We start from the raw sequence: 18,817 nt of genomic DNA, 5'->3' as shown, positions 1-18,817 counted from the left end.
TTTAATTATAAAATTAGCATAGTTTTTAAGCAATATTTTTTCATGTAATTCGCCTATTGGGTCTGATGTTGATTGTAGTGTCCAGTCAAAATCGATCACCATCATCTTTTATATATATTTACCATTTAGTGATTTAATAGTATAAGCGTAATAGTATAATAATTTAATAGTATAAGTATATTATATGTTTTAAGTGTTATTGGACATATTTTTTATTTACTTTCCGTAATATTTTTTCATCCAATTCCAGCTCATTATAGAAAAATGGTTGTGATAAAGTGACATTTTAGTGATGCGAGAAAGTTGCAAATTATCAAAGATTTGGCGATTTACCCAGGTTTCCTGTTGTAATTACCAAGGGAATATAGAAAATATTTGGAAACTAACTATTATATTACTTCTTTGTTTTTTGAGTGAAGAAAAAATTAAATTAATACAGTAGTAGCTTGAAGTACTTAGGAAACTGATTTATGTTGAAATCCGTAGTATATTAACGGTTAGAGCCACAACAACCACATTGTATTTCACAATGCGACTGTATACAATCCCCGATGAATATGACTGATTAATTGAAACTAATCATGTGATTGTTCTATTCGGTACTGTTTTGTTACAGTGAGAAACCGGAATCTGATAATGTTTGTTTTGCGATATTATTACCCTTTTAGGCAAGTACTATACTGTTACAAATAATAAAGTACTAGATATAAAACTCAGAAAAAGCCTTTAAAAAATGTATGAAAAAACTTGAAGTGAAGTTTTTTATAAATTTTTTAAAGGCTTTTTCGAGTTTTATGTTCACAGAGTGTATTTCACCTTTTTAGTTTAATACAATCTGTCACGATAAAATAATAAATAAGTAATAGTACAAATTTATGTACTTAGAAAGAAGATAAACTACTATTGGTGCAGCTTATTGCAACCGGGGATTTTATCATCCTTTGGAACAAAGGATTTGATTAATATTTCTTTGAATTTTAAATTTACATTATTTAAAATAGAACAAGTTGTAAAGATTGTGTTAAGTTTCCAATCGTTTTAACCTATTTTTTTTATTGTTAACGCTGTTCAAAGCTAATACTTTAATACTTTCTATTGAAATGGTAACCGTACTAAGGTAGGTATTTTAAGCCAAATATGAATGGAGATGAGTGTAGGATGAATGACACGATCTTGTAGTCTTGTTACTGACTAAGGCCGACATATTCCTTAGAAAGAAAAATGTTTCAATAAACCTATAATAACGTCCCCTTTCTAAAATATACTTTATAGCCAATTGAAATTGTAGCATCTTGTTTTAGTAAACCCCTTTACAAATATAAACTATATTCCCTTGGCATCACTAATGTCATTCAATTCAGACACTTTATTTGCCCAATTCACTAAATAAAATGTAACATCATTCAATTCAGACACAATATTTGCACTAAATAAAATGTTATTAAAATTTATACTACACGTCCATTTAAATGTTGACAAATTTGCAATTGCACCGTCCTTTGAACCAAATGACGGACCTAGGCTTGCTTTGATGGTTTTCCAACAGAAAGTTTCTCTTAAGTATGCAAACTACAATCAGCCATCAAACTTGGAAGTTTCAAAGGCTTGTTTGTCTCATTAGTTTTGCAAATCAAGAGAACTCGTCGGACTCATCATATAGAGGGAATTGAAAATGTTCATTGTTGACATTTATTACCAGTCCGCTCATGAAGCAAGAGTTGTGTGATTTTTTCACTCAGCATCGCCAAGACAACGCTCTTATTCTGTTACCAGCTACGAACGGCTTATCTGGATTTTTGTATCAGCAAAACGCTAACTCCGATCTTAAAGAGATTTCGCCGGGGGAGTAAGTTATATAGGTTATATCAAGACACATAAACAGTTTTTAAATTGATAACAAGATAAATACAAAATTTAGGAGAAAATAATTGGATATGTATCGTAAAATATCTTACTAACTGGACTTGGAAGCATTGTTACGACTTTTTTGTAATAAATTAAAAATTATAACAATGATTGGGATGTGCTGAGTAGTAATTTTACTGCTAATCATTGAGCAATAATTCTAACGGTTAAATTTAATGCGTCTTAACAAACAAGAAACATTAACCCATTTTCTGTTTATTGTCAATCAATCTGCATAAATCATTGCATAAAACTTTGAAAAAATATTGATTGACTCTGATTTTTATTCAAGACATATTCTAAAATGGACAATAAAGCCAGCCCAAGATTATAACTTTTTTTGACGAAGGTAGATCATGTTTTAGAACCTGCATAATAAAATACTCATTAATTTCTGAATACGAATATAATAAAGCCAATAATTTTGAGGTACTCCAGGGAACTAGATTAAGTAGACGTAAAAGACAGCAAACACGTAAAAATTAACAGGAAAATAACTATACTAGTTTCTACTCATGATACTGGAACCTCCACAGCCTCTTTAACAAGACATTTAAATAATTAAGCAATTACACTCCAAGAAGAGAACGCATTAAGTTAACGATGTTTCAACTCCATTCATCAAACGCATTCACCAGTCGTCATCGCCAGAAGAGGTTGTGTAGTTAACAACGTGTAATTAAGGTGCAAAACCCTTCAGAGCACATTGTAATTCTCTTAATGTAGCTGAGATTTCAAGCTTTGTTATGTGTTGTTAAATTGCTTGGACATGAAAAAATATCTTTTTTTATATAAAAATTTAAATGGAGTCGGAAACCTATAGCGCATTTCTTATTATCTCTTACTATTAATATTTTAACACGGTGTTATCCTAATATTTGTCATATACGATACATTTTTTTTAAACGAATGTAACAAAATAGGTGATATAGATATTATTGGAATATGGCTCAGAGGTCCCCAGTATAGCTTTGCTATTTGACTTGCTTAGATAGGTCAATATAACGACATAGGACATAGGTATGCAAATATACTTCCACAGGAGTATTTAGTTTGCTCAGTAAACTTTGCTATCAGTTGCATCAAAGTATTATTTTAATTAACATGTGTTCTTTGTGAGATTGCGACTTTACGGTCTAAAATATATGAAATTCACATCTGGTCTAAAAACTGTATAAAATGCAATACATTACGACTATTAACTGTCATTAAAAAATATATACAGGGTTTCATGTAAACTGAAAATACTGGTAGTAAATTCGGTGTTTTTAATACTCGAAATTTCATTAATCCGGATAGTAGCTCCGCTATTTGCAGTATCCTGAAACTGTCCAAGAAGTACAAAGGGCACATTTGCACAAGACATTTTGTTGGTCGTAACTCATCTTCAAAATAAGTTCATTACCTCAACAAAATTCATATTTCTTTAATTAAAACATGCCTAAAAATACGCACATAACACTTATGTGTAACCATAAAAATATGACAGGTTCAATCCAAGACTTACCGTTGTAGCCCCCTCTTAGAATTTATGAACAACCTAACTTATTTGAAACGCGTTTAAAACGACTTATCAACAAAGTTAATGTCATGTTTTACTTTATTAAATCACCCTCATGCTCGTAATATAATAACGTTTGGTTAAGTAAATAAAATTTTTAACTGAATACAGTTTATTGTTTTATGTTTTCTTTCAACATACATTTTTACACTTTTTTTAACCCACTACTCTAGTTCAATCTTTCGGAAAAATTGATGCCTTTGTCTTCCATAGTCTTTTTTGTCCAGTCGTCAAACATTTTTATTTGCTCCCGAGTCATGACACGTTCCCATTCACCGTCCTCCCCATTTCTTATGTATGATAAAGGTTCTCCATTTGCCATTTTTTTAACACCGTATTTCTTTTCCAGCTCGATGTAATCCTGATGGTAGTTTACTGCTGGGTTTTGTTTCATTTTGCTAAAACTTAGGTGTTCAATTAATGCTTTTAATTCTTCGTCGCTGTAGGTAACTTTGAGAAACTCCGCTGTTTTCTTGACCACCTTTGATAGATCCTGTGACATCATTATTGGGATTATGATCGGTCATATGATAAATCAAGCTAAAAATTGATACTATACATTGATTGTTTATATTGTTTGATTGTTTATTGGTTATAACCAATTGAAACTATTTGATGGATGTGGAACTCTTAGGTTCTGAAATAACTTTGAAAATTGCGGAAAGATTAACGTAGCTAGAGTGGTTTAGAGATATTTAACTTGTACTACTGTTAAATCTCAGTTCTGCACCTTGAAAGGTACAGAACATATTTACATTATAAAAACAAAATCATGCTTGAAAACTCAGTTACAGTTGAAACAAGTAGAAGCTAACTAACTGTAAACTGGGGATGGCAATATTATACAAGAATGATATCTATAACGTTGTATTTATAACCTTCAAGAATTACTGTGTATCAATCTTTGTATAAATGAAAAGTCTTACCTTTTTCATATCCTCGAAAGTGATGAAGAGAATATTATCATTCTCCTCGCTGAGCTTCTTGTACGTAAGAACATGATCATAGTACGGACTGTATACAACTAGAATGAAAACAGTGGTATAGTACTTAACCCAACCAAACTGAAAAACTTGAATACTTAAATTGTTAATAAATAATCACGTCTTACAAATGTAACTACTGTTCCTTGTAACGTTATTGACATAAAAATCTTTTTTGGCTAGAAACGTTAAACTAATTCATCTAAGAATCGTCCTGGCTCTATGTAGATTGCTCTATTGTGACTGACACTGTAAACATCAAAGTTCTGACAAAAACGCGTATCTTTATAATAGTTAAATAAATTTTTTTGCTGCACCTCCGGTGTTTATCGTTTATACACTAGCAGGCAATACCAATGTATCTTTGGTCCTTTTGATTAAATTACGTTTATTTAATAATGTTACCTTTGTCTTCAACAAATGCTTTCAAAAAGTGATCCATGGTTCCCTTGTAGTTGTTCCAAGCCATAAAATGATAGAAGTACGAAATTGCCACATCCTTAGGATTTCTGGTCACATAAATTATCTGGAAAACCTTTTATGTAAGTAAGTTGCCATAGAATAGGAGGAACAATACCATTTTAATGTATAATTTAAAATTCGTATGAAATAAGTTCATACGAACGTGCAACTGTAAGTGTGATTCTTAGTGATGGTTACTTATTACAAAAGTATGTTTCGTAAAATTTTTTTGGCAGGCCACGTTTTTTTTTACATTTTGAGTTTGTTAAAATTGTATTCACTGGCTGTTCCACCTTAGCATATAATGATTTTTTGACTTCGTAGGGTTGGGGGTGGTTGTTTTGTGTATAAACAAAATGTAATTCACGGTAACGTCGATAAATTAAAATATGAAATGGTGACCATAAAAATCTAGGTATATAAAGTCAAGTATGAGTGTATGTTAATTTTAATGGAGATGAGTGTAGGATGAGTGGCACGATCTTGTAGTCTTGTTAGTGACTAAGACCGAAATGCTCATTAGACACAGCTGTTAATTAATAGCCCATATAGCCAATGGCAACTAAGGGATCTACAGTTTATAGTGGAATCTGAACCACATTTGTGCCTTGTAATTAACGAATTGTAATTTACGAATTTTTAGGATAGTACTGCGGAAAGTCGTAGTACTCACTAGTGTGGACGTTAATCCAAACCAGGGAGTATCACATCCACAGTTCATGCCTATAAAAATCCAAAATTCGTGACCTCCTAGTAGCTGGATTACAGGACGAAGCCACCATCCCAGTCATATTATTATAGAATTACTAATCTATTTTGAAGTAAACCAACTTATATCCAACCAACAGAGTTAAATAATTCCACATTAATAGAATTACTAATTCGTTATATAAATATTAACAAACTGGTAAGTAGCCTATATTGACATACTTTCTGTAAAGTGAGATACAATAAATTTAACCTCTGATCTAAAATAGGGGACTTACTTTAGGCTTCACGGTCAAAATGTCTTTTGGCAGCAGATGTTTTGGAAGATGGGTCATGATATACCTTGGAGGATGAGCATCCTTAACCTCCTGTATCATATCAGGAATAACTTCGTAGCTGTCTTCTGGCTTATCCCCCCATAAGAGTCTGTACCTGAATCAGAATATATTCCTCTTTTAAAAATGCTATAAGAGGAAACCGTTGTACTACTATTAATTTGAAAATAGTAACAAGATTAACCACACGAATCACATAAAAAACACAAACTTATACTTTTAGCTTATTGGCTAGATTCTATATCATTAGATTTTTATTGTTTAAGAAAGGCTGTTCCCTACAACCATATGCAGTGTTTACCTTTTTAATTTACAAAGAAAAAAAGTTTCTCAAGTTGAAGTTATTTTCCAAAATAAAAATAAATTTTCATGATACCTGCCATATTATTAAACTAATTATTAGTAGTATATTAGCACACATGTACACTTGTTAAGAATGCTTACTTGATGTTTTTTTTTTAGTTTTTTTTGCACAGTAAAGATGCCTACCAATTTGGTAGGATTCCGACACACATTGTTGGTTAAATTAAGCGAAGGTTTGAAAAAAAATTACCAAAGGACAACAAAAATAATATGTTAATAAAACATTATTTGTATAAACACATAAGCAATTTATGATTACTTACTCCAAGAACAAATATCTTTCATAAATCATTTTTCTGGCCTTTTCGTAATCAAGGTTGTTTTTCAACAGCCAGACCATTTCTTGAGTCCATGTCGTACCTATGATCATCACGAGTAATTTAAAATCATCTGATTCTATGTATATAAATTCTATAACTTCAATTAGCCTACTACTATAATTCATGTAAAAAAGCTCTCAAGCAATGTTTACAGAACAATTCTCCAATAGAAAAAGTCAAGTTCAACACAGCTTATTAAGTTTAAGATTTTTTAACAGACTCCCATGTGAAGCCCGAAACCAGAATTTTTCAAAATTCAAAACCAACCTCAGAAACCTTTTATTGGCCAACCCACTGTATTTTTGGAATGATTTTTGTAATATACCAGCAGCATCCGTAAGTACCTATTTTTAAGTTTTTTTTACCTATTTTTAAGTTTTGACTCTTGATTGATATGTGCTATTTATTTGACTTGCATGTGTAATTAGACCTTGCATCTTTTAGTTTTTAGTTGTGAACATAAAGTGATTATTTATTATTATATAGGCATATTTATTTATTTATTGTTGAAATTTTGAGAGTTTTGTAGAAGCATGTTGATTGATATTGAATTTGCCTTGTGAATGCCTTGTGAACATTATGCCTTGTTTAACTAACGATTCCAAATGCATGTAATTTGTCAAAAGGAAAATAAATATTGTTATTCTTATTCTTATTCTAATAAAATAAAAATAAGGGAAATAACTATTTGACTAACTAATTATATAAGCAATCTTCAGTAAAAAAAAATACAATTTTCAATTAATCTAATACCTGTTTTAGGGAATGATATTATCCAGATATCGTCTTCCCTGACCTCCATGTCAATAACCTCCTGGGCTCTATGGGCGTACGCTTTGGTGGTGACTGTACCTTCCAACCTCACCTCCCCTGCTGGCATCGCCCCCTTACACTGGTCCTTCATGTACTGCGACGTCTCGTCTGTCAGGGGTTCGTGCTTAAGAGTCGCTCCAATGTCTGTTACATTTGAGCGAGAGTGATTAAAAAAATCTAAGAAATCTAAATTCTTATAACTTAGAGATTAGATGAGTTGAGTCGAAAAAGAAGTCGGGTATATTTCTTTGAAAAAATGATAATCGAATATCAACGTAAGGTCATATATTATGATTCTTACAGGTTCGTTATCTAAACTTAGTAATTTTTTTTAAAGTTTTCACATATTTAAAAAGAAGGTGTGTAGTTAAGCGTGTAAGAGGTGTGATGAGATTTATTTTTATTCATACATTTCTGTCCAATGCAAATATTAAAAAAAATATTTAGATTCGTTTGATTCACTATGTAAAGGAAAAAATAATAATGCTATTTGAAATTCCAAAGTTTGAAAAATAAAATCTGTTTGTAGCATGAAACAGCATGAAAAGGGTTATCTTAACAGACATAATACACGTATAGGCATATGACATAAAAATATTACTATACCTTACTTTTCCTAAGAATTTGGATTTGAATAAAATAACTAATTGAGAGTCGATGAATTTTACTGAATCAGTTTAAAGAGAAGCCTTTATTTAAAAAAGGTTCCAGTATAGGAGGCATGATTATGGTAACCAATTTAAACCTTATGGATTTTTCTTTTTTTGGCATTTTATTACAATTAGAGGTTATTCGCCTGAATAAAAATTGTTTTTACGATATATGGTAAAATAAATCAAGTAGCATCTATTCACAAATTGGAGAAAAACATCTAAAATTGCAATGATTGTAATTTATAACGTGTAACAGGTTTAATGTTTAATTCGTTGTTTAGAAATCTATTTTATAAGTTACACACCCCAAACCAGATAATGATTACCTTATTAAAAATTATATTTACGATATAAAGACTCCTTTGTCTTAAGTTATCATTTTGTTTTATATTCTCTTTTGTTTTATACACTAGATTCACACATATGTATAACTTATAGTAAAAAAAAAACAAAAAAACAAAGTATATCTTCACAATCAGTTACAATAATTTTATTCATACCTAAACTAAATAAATATATACTCAAACTTACCAACAATGCAGATAATTAAGAAAACAGCAGAAATTAGCTTCCATTGTTGCATCGCCTTTAATCTGAAAGAATTATAAAGTAAATACTAGATACCATGATTATAAAAAGTTTCAATAAGACTTCTACATATTATATGAAAACTGGCATACTATTGAGAAAAATTTCTCAAAGTTATATTTTGATTTTAATGGACTAAATCAATGTCTCTGAAACTTCTAATAGATTTCTGAGTTTTTGTTAGAATGTTATGATATTATTATTTAATATAAAAATATTGTTTATGAAGCCAATTAACTATACAAAAGAAAAGAAAAACTAAACAAAACGGCCTTTTAATTATTTATAAATTTAGCGTGCCTATCATGTTTGAATGAAACATGTCCTTATAATTTTGTGAAATTTATTTAGTTACCTCTTGTATTTTTTTTTACTTTCGCAATTTACCTTTATTAACTCACAATTTATAGCTCGTAGTTAATGCACATGTGTAGCAACACCACATGTACAGTTACATCATTGTGACTGAGTTGACCTAATTTGCACAAAGGGTATTTTTACGTAGCACGTAGATATTAATTTTATATACAGGTGCTTTTTATAGATAATGGCAAAATATTTTAAAATATATACAAATACATAGGGACTTTTCGAATTTACTCATTTATACGTAAAATATATCTATCTTCTATATACAGTATATAATACGTGAAGCCGTTTTTTTTTAACACTACTCCTCCCTTTTTGTGGGCCTATTCCAACGTTTAAGGTGTCAAAAGATTTGGCTCAATCTGTAGTATAGCAATATGGTGTTAGAGTTAAAAAATCTTAACCTTAAGGGTGTCAGGTACTTTTAAAGGTCACATTGCCCCCCCCCTCCCCTAAGATTTACATTGAATACATAAAAAAACTGCTGTTTATAAATTAAAGGTGCCAGCTTTTTGGTAGTAAATATTGTTGTCGTTAATGTTCAGGAGGTTATAGACCATTCCAACAGCTAATCAGTTTTGTTGTAATAACAGAAAATGTATCGAGTTCTAAGAAGAAATATTGAAAACAGGAGGAGCAGACAATTAATAGGAGATCCTATACCTATGAGAAGAGTAGAAGAGATGCCTAGTCTAACAGAATGGAATCCAGACACTTGGAGAGATGAATAATATTTTCCAGTTATGCTATGGAACTTACTTTGGAAGTAAAAAAACATCAATAATATAATACAGGGTTAATAAAGAGTGTGGAGACCCCCTGTAATTTTTTTACGGCCCATACTAGAAAAACTAAGCTCTGCATACCTTTATGGCATGTTATAAAGTATTTTTTGGGCATCACCGCCACTTCGTGCCCATTCCCCATATCTCAAATTTTTCAAATGATAAGAACCATCGAGTGAAGGTCTGACCCTTAATTTTGAAGGACTTGATAAAAGAAATCTAACAACGCAAACTAGAGGTCTCTATCTTAACACAGTAAAATATGGCAGTTAATTGAAATCCTTAGAAGTCAGAATTGACTGCCATAATTTACTGGGTTAAGATAGAGACCTCTACTTTACGTTGTTAGTTTTGTTTTATCACGACCTTTGAAATGAGGTGTCACTCAATGGGGCTTAATATTTCAAATTTTTTAGTTTTTAAATTTCTTAGTTTGCAAACTAAGTAGCAAATAGGCTCAAAAAGTACTTCATAACATGCCATAAAGGTGTGCAGAGTTTAGTTTATATAGTGTGAGCAGTTACAAAATTTACAGGGGGTCTCCAGACTTGGCTAGCTGTAAGTTAAATTTTACTTCTGAGAATTTCAATAGACTGCCATTTTTTACTGGGTTGAGATAGAGACCCCTAGTTTGATGTGCTAGTTTTCTTTTATCAGGGCCTTCAAAGTGGAATTTTTGAGTTTCCCCCAAAATCCCCCATTTTCTGGATGAACACGAAGTACCGGTTATGCCCCAAAAGTGCTTCATAACATGCTATAAAGGAGTGCAGAGTTTATTTTTTCTAGCGTGAGCCGTAAAAAAATTAACAGGGGTCTCCAGACTTTTTATTAACCTTGTATACACATCATGCGGTCACAGCGGGAAAGTAAACCTACCTTATGTCAGATCAAAATGAATACATGCAAGAAATGTTATCGATGACAGATATTTAAGTCGGGAAACATTTGTAGAAAACACAAAAAAATAAGACCGGCATCTGAAGAATGATAAAATATTTACAGTAGGTGTTTACTATTTCAAACTGTTATTGACAGATTGAGTATTTCTATTAGTTACATAAGCTTAGTTGAGTCTATTGATTATCTGATAAAAAATTATGACTGTTATTACTGTAGTTTTAAGATAACTCCTGTGTAATACTGATACTTAACGATTGCTCGATTTCGAACAACAGGTACACTAGTACTAATAATTGTTTAGTAAATCATGACACAAGCGATTTGATTATTCCTATGAACTAAAGCATGACTAAAATGATACATCTTCAAAATAACCTGTATGTTAACATTGCATGTATTTTTTATGTTCTGTACCTCATGAAATAGTTAAATAATATTAAAACACTATCTTAACTATCATAGTATGTTGACATTTCATTACGACATGTTTTAAATTGCTTTAAAATTCCAAGATAACTCCATATCATTGATATATTATACCTTGTTTGGAATGGAATTTATTTACTTAATATGATTCGACATAGTTTTAATTTGTCTAGTTCCATTCGTCTATTAGACTTGATTCCGAATTACTGGTCAAAAGAAAATGTTTTTGTTCACAATTCCTCCACTAAGTATATAAATTTAGGAAATATATCCATCGAAAAAATGTAAGATGGTAAACTGGCTAAATGCATGTGGCAATCCGTGAACATTGGAAATCAGTTTTTAGGCTACATTTACATTATACTATTTTATATAAACTATGTATATATTGCAATTGTTTGTTATGGATGAGTAGGTCTATGTACTAAAATAACTCTAAACTCTGTTGTGTGTTTCTACTTCGTTTCGTGAAATCTTTATAAATGTCTAGTTTATTTAAAAAATTACGGACTGAAAATACTATATTTAATATTTACAAATATCTACGTTTAGGGTTTAATTTGAATCTAAAGATGAAATTTAACGTTAATTATTATAGTAAAATGTATTTAGAAAATCAAATATACTCTTTCAAAAAATATTATATAGTTCAATGTCTTACTCACCTGAGCATAGTGAACGAATGCAATGTAGGCTTACAACTGTTCGTACAATACTGTATAGCAGTTATACAATAATGTAAGTACAATTGCTCAATATTTCAATAAGTCAACAACAGAGCAATTGGAGACCAATTATGAAAAAGCCTGTTTTAAGTAGGTCATTTTAGTTGATCATTATACATATGTTAAACTGAAAATTTTCTCTATGAAATAACAAGACGAGGGTTTGGACCGTTATATTAGATAAAACGTATTCGGATTGATCAGGGGACCTCCTGACTCTTCCTAAGTTCTAAAAACCAGTACAGTATAATTATTGTAACAGTTCTATAAATTAATCAGTAGATTCCACGTATCCAAGTAGCATGATAACTAGGAAACTGGTTGAAATTTGCAAATAATCAACAATCTATGTTTGGAAAGCGGTGATGCTGATGACACAACACAATTTTTTACTTCATTACTTGACGAAAGTGAAATTGATACTCTTTGTATGCCATCGGTGAAAAGATTTCACTCGAATAGTTGCTAAAAATTACTCTACTCAACGAAAAATCAACGTACGGTATCCTTTGAGAAAGATTTATGATGTGAAAAAGTTGTATTGATCTTATTTTCAACAAAGTAAACAAAACAACAAGGTAAGTTAAACAAGAATATTACAATCAAAAATATAAAAGTAAAGGTAAATAATATGTATTTAATTTACTATATGAGATGCTGAATAAACACTAACACTTCTAAAAGAGATTAAAAACTTTAGGGCAGTTGTTACTTAAGTTCAATTACATATCAAATGTCTTGCGATAATATGGTTGCTATGATCAGATCAAAGAAGATATACACTTGCATTTAGTAGGATCATGACACTTAACTATAGGGTTCGACACCCTTTTTCGAATAGGGTGTCGAAAAAACTACATTTCAAGTATTTGAGTTATCATTTCTTATAGGAAAAGAAAGAATGGGCCTATGCGTATATACCCAGAGATTCGCCATTTGTTTTTTATATATAAAAACATTTATCGTTAAATTATTTCAACTGATTTAGTGAAATTGTTATGCATTGTAAGGGTAAAAACACTTATGTTAGGAAAAATCTAAGCAGGTTCAAGTTAGAAATTTTTAATATCGGCCGTTAATTTTTATAACTTAAACACAACTATGTGATACGTGGAAGACGGTAAACAATTTTAATTTAGAAAAATATTTAAGGTTATGAATCTGGTTTCAAATAAAAATACCTCTGGACTGTAACAAGGTGATACATTCAGCTCTACTGTGTAGGTTAGACAGGGAGACTAAGAAGACAAACACACAATTTCACAATATTAATTACTCCTGACGTTGTCCATTAGTTGTAGAATGTGGTCAAAGATTATGGAACCTGCATCCTCAAAATTTACAGTACGAGAACCAAATATTGAAATGTTTACACTAATGGGTTTGACGGCAAAATATGAGAATAGGTGGTTTGGTAGGCGACAGATTACAACGTAAAAGCATGGATAAAAGGAGTAGCAGCAATGCTGTCGATTCCTTTCCCTTCCACTAAATTTGATCAGTTCAATCATTTGCCCATTAGTCATTGATATGGTCAAAGTCAATAATAGTTATCGAATAAATACACTTTGATAACCCACAGAAAAGTAATTATTTGTAAAAGCAATTTTCACATGAAATAGTTTTTTTTTGTCCTAGGACTCTAGGTACGAGCCCAGGATTGTTTTTTTCACACTGATTCAGGCTAGACCTAGTGGAAATATCACTTTTAATAACCCATTGGTGATTTGGTGCGATAAACCCGGGACCTACAGACTGAAATCCCGCACTATAAACACTAGACTAGCTCGCTCCCTGACATGCATTAGTAAAATACCCCCGCCACAGCAAACCTGCCGACTAAGCGAATTTCCATTTGTCTGAATTGATTTTCAGTTAAATATATTTTAATAACATTAGGTTTAATGAGTAGCTAGGTTTGCTGCTACAAGGAAACTAATAAAGTGTGTTTTTGAGTTAAATATTGATAGCTTAGTAAAAAATAAATAAATTTTGCCAGGTTTGATCAAAATATATCCATAAATAAGCAAACTACAACATTTGACAATATTCTCAATAAGAATAACATGGGAATTTTAAATTTAAATTTTTTTAAATTTTCTTCGTTACTAATAATCAAACAAAAATACTTTTATATACTAAATTATTTGTTTTTTAAGCTCTTTAAAAAGGTCTAACGAAAAAATCGGGAAATTTTGTGTTTTGAGGGTCAAAAGTGAGAAAAACCAATTTTTATCCCATAAAACCCCCCGTAAAGCCCCGTTCCCATGGTCTGATCGTGCTGGTTCGCGAACTCATTAAAGTTTATCCCGCTTTACACCTTTAAACCAAATTTCATCAAAATCGGACAAAAATTACTCAAGTTATCGCGTTCACGGACGTATATCTATATAAATAAAATTAGAGTTTTGTCTGTACATTGCTCCGAATTATATATTTTTAGGTTATTTTTACGTCTTATACATTAAATAAGCAGAAACGAGTCTTATCTCAATTTCTGTCTGTCTGTCTGTCTGTCTGTCTGTCTGTCTGTCTGTCTGTCTGTCCCTTTGTCTGTAACACTCAAGATGGCATTTTACGCTATCTTCTACTGGAAAACGAGAGTACCTAACAAGATCCAAGTCATTTTAATGTATTCACTGGATTGGCGAGATTGTCTTAAGCCATTAAAATATGGCCTCACTACTTTGTAAATAATATTACGAACGTTCAAAAATGTAGTTTTGTGCGATTTATGTAAAGTTTTCGTCCAATTTTTATTGCATAATCATCTATGAAATAACGAACAGCTGTTCGGATCAAGATTATTTTTCCTAGCTGTCACTGATATGTTTACAAATGTTGTTTACAAATACCGCAACCTTTTTCAATCACGTTTTGAATGTAAATCCCAAGTGATTAAAAACGTTTTTCTTACATAACCGATTTAATTAATCGAAAGTGCAATAATATAGTGTAATAGTGTAACCGTGTAAATGAAATTAAATAACTAGGCATCATCCAGTTCAGGAACCAGAGATTCTTTGTGTATAAATTGTTCTTGAGTTTTGATAACCAGAAAGACGACCTTGAATCAGTGTTGTATACGGCTGGGAAACTTTAAATTTAATAATGATCGTCGCCAAATGGCTTAGAAATATGGTTTCCACTCATTGACACGGCGCTTCAATGGCGGTTGTGTAAAAGGTAAAGTAAAAAATCACAACTGCAGTGGGTGATTGTAACAGAGGTTTACGGATGATGCTAAACTCGCTTTTCTAATGTGTTATTTTCTGTTCCTACCATTGACTATATATATAGTCAATAGTACCTACTCACCGTGTGATGCAATCGCTGGACCATACAGCCAATAGGCCCATAGCCCATCTCTTGGGTACGTACGCCTACCCAATTATTCATAACAAACTGTTCGACGGCGATCCTTGATACCGGTACTTTTCCCTAGAATACACGGCCTACCTACTTAAGAAATAAAATTACAAACGTCCAAAAACCCAACGTTGTGTGATATTTGTCACATTTCCTTCTAATGTTATTAGATAGCCTTTACCAATCATTGTTTAGAGAATAGGTACGTAATCTATTAAATAACAAAAAGTTGTTTGTATGAGGTTGTTTTTTTTTCAAACTGACACCGATAAGTTTACATTAAAAGTTGTTTACAAATAAAGCAATTAATGGGAAATAACGTTGATTGCCGTTTTAAAACGTTTTACGAGAAAATCCAAAACCAAGAGATCAATAACCTCGGGACTTGATTAACTCATATAATTGGTCGGCTGTACTATAGTTACTGTATCAACTGTGAACGTTGGTTTTTGGTTCCGGTTCTATTCCTTAGAACCGTTGGTACTGTTGGTAGTAGTAAGAATCATTTTTAAGTACCAAAAACACATCACTGTACTTTAAAAATTAGTTATCGTTGGTGTTGCACCTTATTTATTATTACAGGCGTATTCAATTTGATTGATGTCTTAACTGTACAATTTTGGCTTTTTCTTTCTTGATTCCAAAATGTTAGTTTATGCTAAGAAAACGATAACGCATTTTAGTGAAACATTTATTCAGCAAACCATAATGAATTGTTTAAACGCTTTACGTTGTTTATGTATCAATAGTTCGTGGCCTATTTTGGTAATATTTACTATAAATTACCAATCGTCTATAGTACTTCATTTCATATAGTAAGCCGTCATTTCGGGTCATCATCGGTCCAAGCAAATATACATTGTTATGATGAAATTTGATGACATAATATTTCAGATACTAATTTAACAAGTACTTTGTTATGCTTAAACCGTAGCAAATCCCCTAATTAAGTTCTGTATTTTTGTGTGTATGTCTGTTAGTAAAGCATTAATGTCCTTATTTCTCAGTGTTTCACGGAAAGGGCAAAAGTACCTTTATAATGAAAATGTCAACACGAATAAAGTGTTAAATTGGGAGGTTGAGGTAGTACCTTAAATACTTTAACCATTGTGGAATGTAACTTTCAATTATATGCCTACATTAGGGCTATGCCTCATAGATCTATAAAACATTTTTTAGTTTAATCATTGGATTTAACATATGGACCAACACGACCCAGGTTACATTTAATTTCGAAGCATTTGTTTTGGCTTGAAACTGTCAGATACTGTATTTGCGAAGGTTTATATATAATAGTTTTGCTAGCATATCTGAAAATATGGAAACCAAATTCTGTTCTTAATAAAAATGTTTTAATAATAACTGACTACAATAAGATCCCCGTGCGTAGAACGGGCACACAGCTAGTATATATATATATATATATATATATATAAGTCTATATATATATATAAGTCTATATATATATACATATAAAAATTTGAACGAATGGTGTTTTTGGCCTCTGGGGACATCAAAATGAAAAAGGAAATCGGTCCCGGGTCTAGGTCTTACCGTGCCACCTACGGTAATAGCTACTTCCCTAAAGGGAAATTCGCTAAAAACCACAAATTAAACTATTATCGTACCGGTAAACATGAATCAAGATCAACGTCTTTCATAATAGTTTACCGGGCATAATTAAGGTAAAATATTAAGTCTGATTTGCACATTTTGCATTATGTTTGAACCAAATAATAACGTCCTAATATAAGTTTTTATAACATTGCTCCTATAAGGTTAAGCCGGCGAGATTTTAAGTGTAGACCATGGAATCACAAACCCAATACATACATTTTACATGTATATTTTCTTTGGTCGTAAATGCTGCCAAATGTTAGAACTACCAATTTATTAACAAAGTAAAATGTTATTATATTAGTGATACAATGAACTTTACTTTCTCAGATAAATTGGACACTAGACAGAAACGTTGTTCAATGTAGACCACCGAGAATCCTTTAAAACAGGTTATCAGTACATACTTACAGGTAGCGTAAAAAAGTGAGTTCCACTAGTCCATCCGTTAAGACACAACCCTCCAAGCCAACTGATTATTTAGGATTGTGTCTTCCACAAACAGGTGAACTCCTCAAGGGATGCAAACCAGACCTGACTAAAACAGGATTGGACCTCTCGATCTACAGTGTTATCTTCCAATCAGATATAAACAACCTTAGAATGTCGCTTCGACATTGGTTAGCCCCAGCTTTGTACTTTACCACCACTGTTCAACCAAAAGTCAACAAGAGTGTTACACTTGACCTTAACTAACATTTCATGGGTAAAGGGCCAGACTATAACTTTACTGACTAACGTAGTCAATCGTGGTCAATGGTCAGTAATTTCTGTATTACTAAATAGCAAAATAATATTGAAGAGAGGGGTGATGTATAGTTCTACAGTATACAGGTCAGCAACGACAATGTTACCATCGAGTAACATACCCACACATTAATTAAACCTGTCACATTGTTCATTAGTCGGGAATGTGGTCAAAGGTAAGGGGAACCTTAAGTCTACACTTAGTAAGGCATATTTGAATTCCATAGACTATTTTTTAATATTAATGTTTATAATCGTTCTATGGTTGGTTATACAGTAAATTTTCTTTGCCATTGTCTACTAAAATATCGGTTCAATACTACTTTGATTTCACAATAGAATCATGATATAAGCTTAAAAAAAACAAAACACACTTCAAAACAGATACAACCGATATGGCAATACTTGCTGGATGGCGGAGTGGTAATGCTCGCCTCTAATCAAAAGGTTGTCTGTTCAACTCTGAGAAAAGTCAGTAGCTTTTTGATAGTTCTAAACTGGACCCAGCTGCCCTTGACCATTAGGCTATAAAAAATGATCCTGACCAATGAAACAGCTGATCTTAGTCATTAACGAAGCTACACAGATCATCTCACACCATTCTGCACTCGTCCTTCACTCATGTATTTGGGTTGAAGGACGCACCTAGGTGGCGTTCCCATCTTAACTAATTGATAACAAGAATATTGTGGAGTGTTTGTGAGTATTAATGAAATATTAAGAGAGACAAAAATAGTAAAACCATGTTTACAAGAAGAATAGAAAGGAATCTTTATTTTTACAATATTATGAATTTCAGATTTACAATGATCAGCTGTTGTTTTTAATATTAAATGTGAAGGCTAGTAGGAAAAATTATCTAAAGGAACTGAACAAATATTGTATGCGTTAACATGTATAAACACCATCATAGTGTGCATACAAAACTTACAGCATTTTTAGTAGCTTCTTAAGCATCTTGAAATTTAAACTTTTCAGGCTAATTGCAATTTCACAATGATTTGAAGTTGACTCACTCATCCGACTATGGCGGTATACGAACGGCAAGTTTAGTTGTGAAAACATTAAAACCATACAAAATATGATAGTGCACTGGACATTATCCTGGAACCTACCATCTACGATTTTTATTAAAAATGAATCATGAAGCCTATCATTGAATCATTTCAAACAAAGAAACTTTTATCA

At 31.6% G+C, this 18,817-nt stretch overlaps 1 protein-coding gene across 1 annotated transcript; it reads right to left on the bottom strand.

The window, feature by feature from the left end:
* Positions 1–3,572: 3,572 nt before the first annotated feature.
* On the bottom strand, positions 3,573–11,915 carry LOC128987050 (luciferin sulfotransferase-like). Its single transcript, XM_054407718.1, has 8 exons — positions 11,837–11,915; positions 8,635–8,696; positions 7,391–7,594; positions 6,581–6,677; positions 5,898–6,051; positions 4,855–4,975; positions 4,393–4,490; positions 3,573–3,959 (listed from the first exon to the last, which is right to left on the bottom strand). The coding sequence occupies exons 1-8, from the start codon at positions 11,842–11,844 to the stop codon at positions 3,636–3,638; spliced, it is 1,068 nt and encodes a 355-aa protein (XP_054263693.1). The 5' UTR covers positions 11,845–11,915; the 3' UTR covers positions 3,573–3,635.
* Positions 11,916–18,817: the final 6,902 nt, after the last annotated feature.

The sequence above is a fragment of the Macrosteles quadrilineatus genome, unplaced genomic scaffold (genome assembly GCF_028750875.1).
Source record: "Macrosteles quadrilineatus isolate MER2022 unplaced genomic scaffold, UCM_ALF_1.0 Scaffold_2__2_contigs__length_208266976, whole genome shotgun sequence".
NCBI classification, from domain to species: Eukaryota; Metazoa; Arthropoda; class Insecta; order Hemiptera; family Cicadellidae; genus Macrosteles; species Macrosteles quadrilineatus.
Note: the sequence above shows the minus strand (reverse complement) of the source record. Positions and strands in the feature narration are given on the sequence as shown.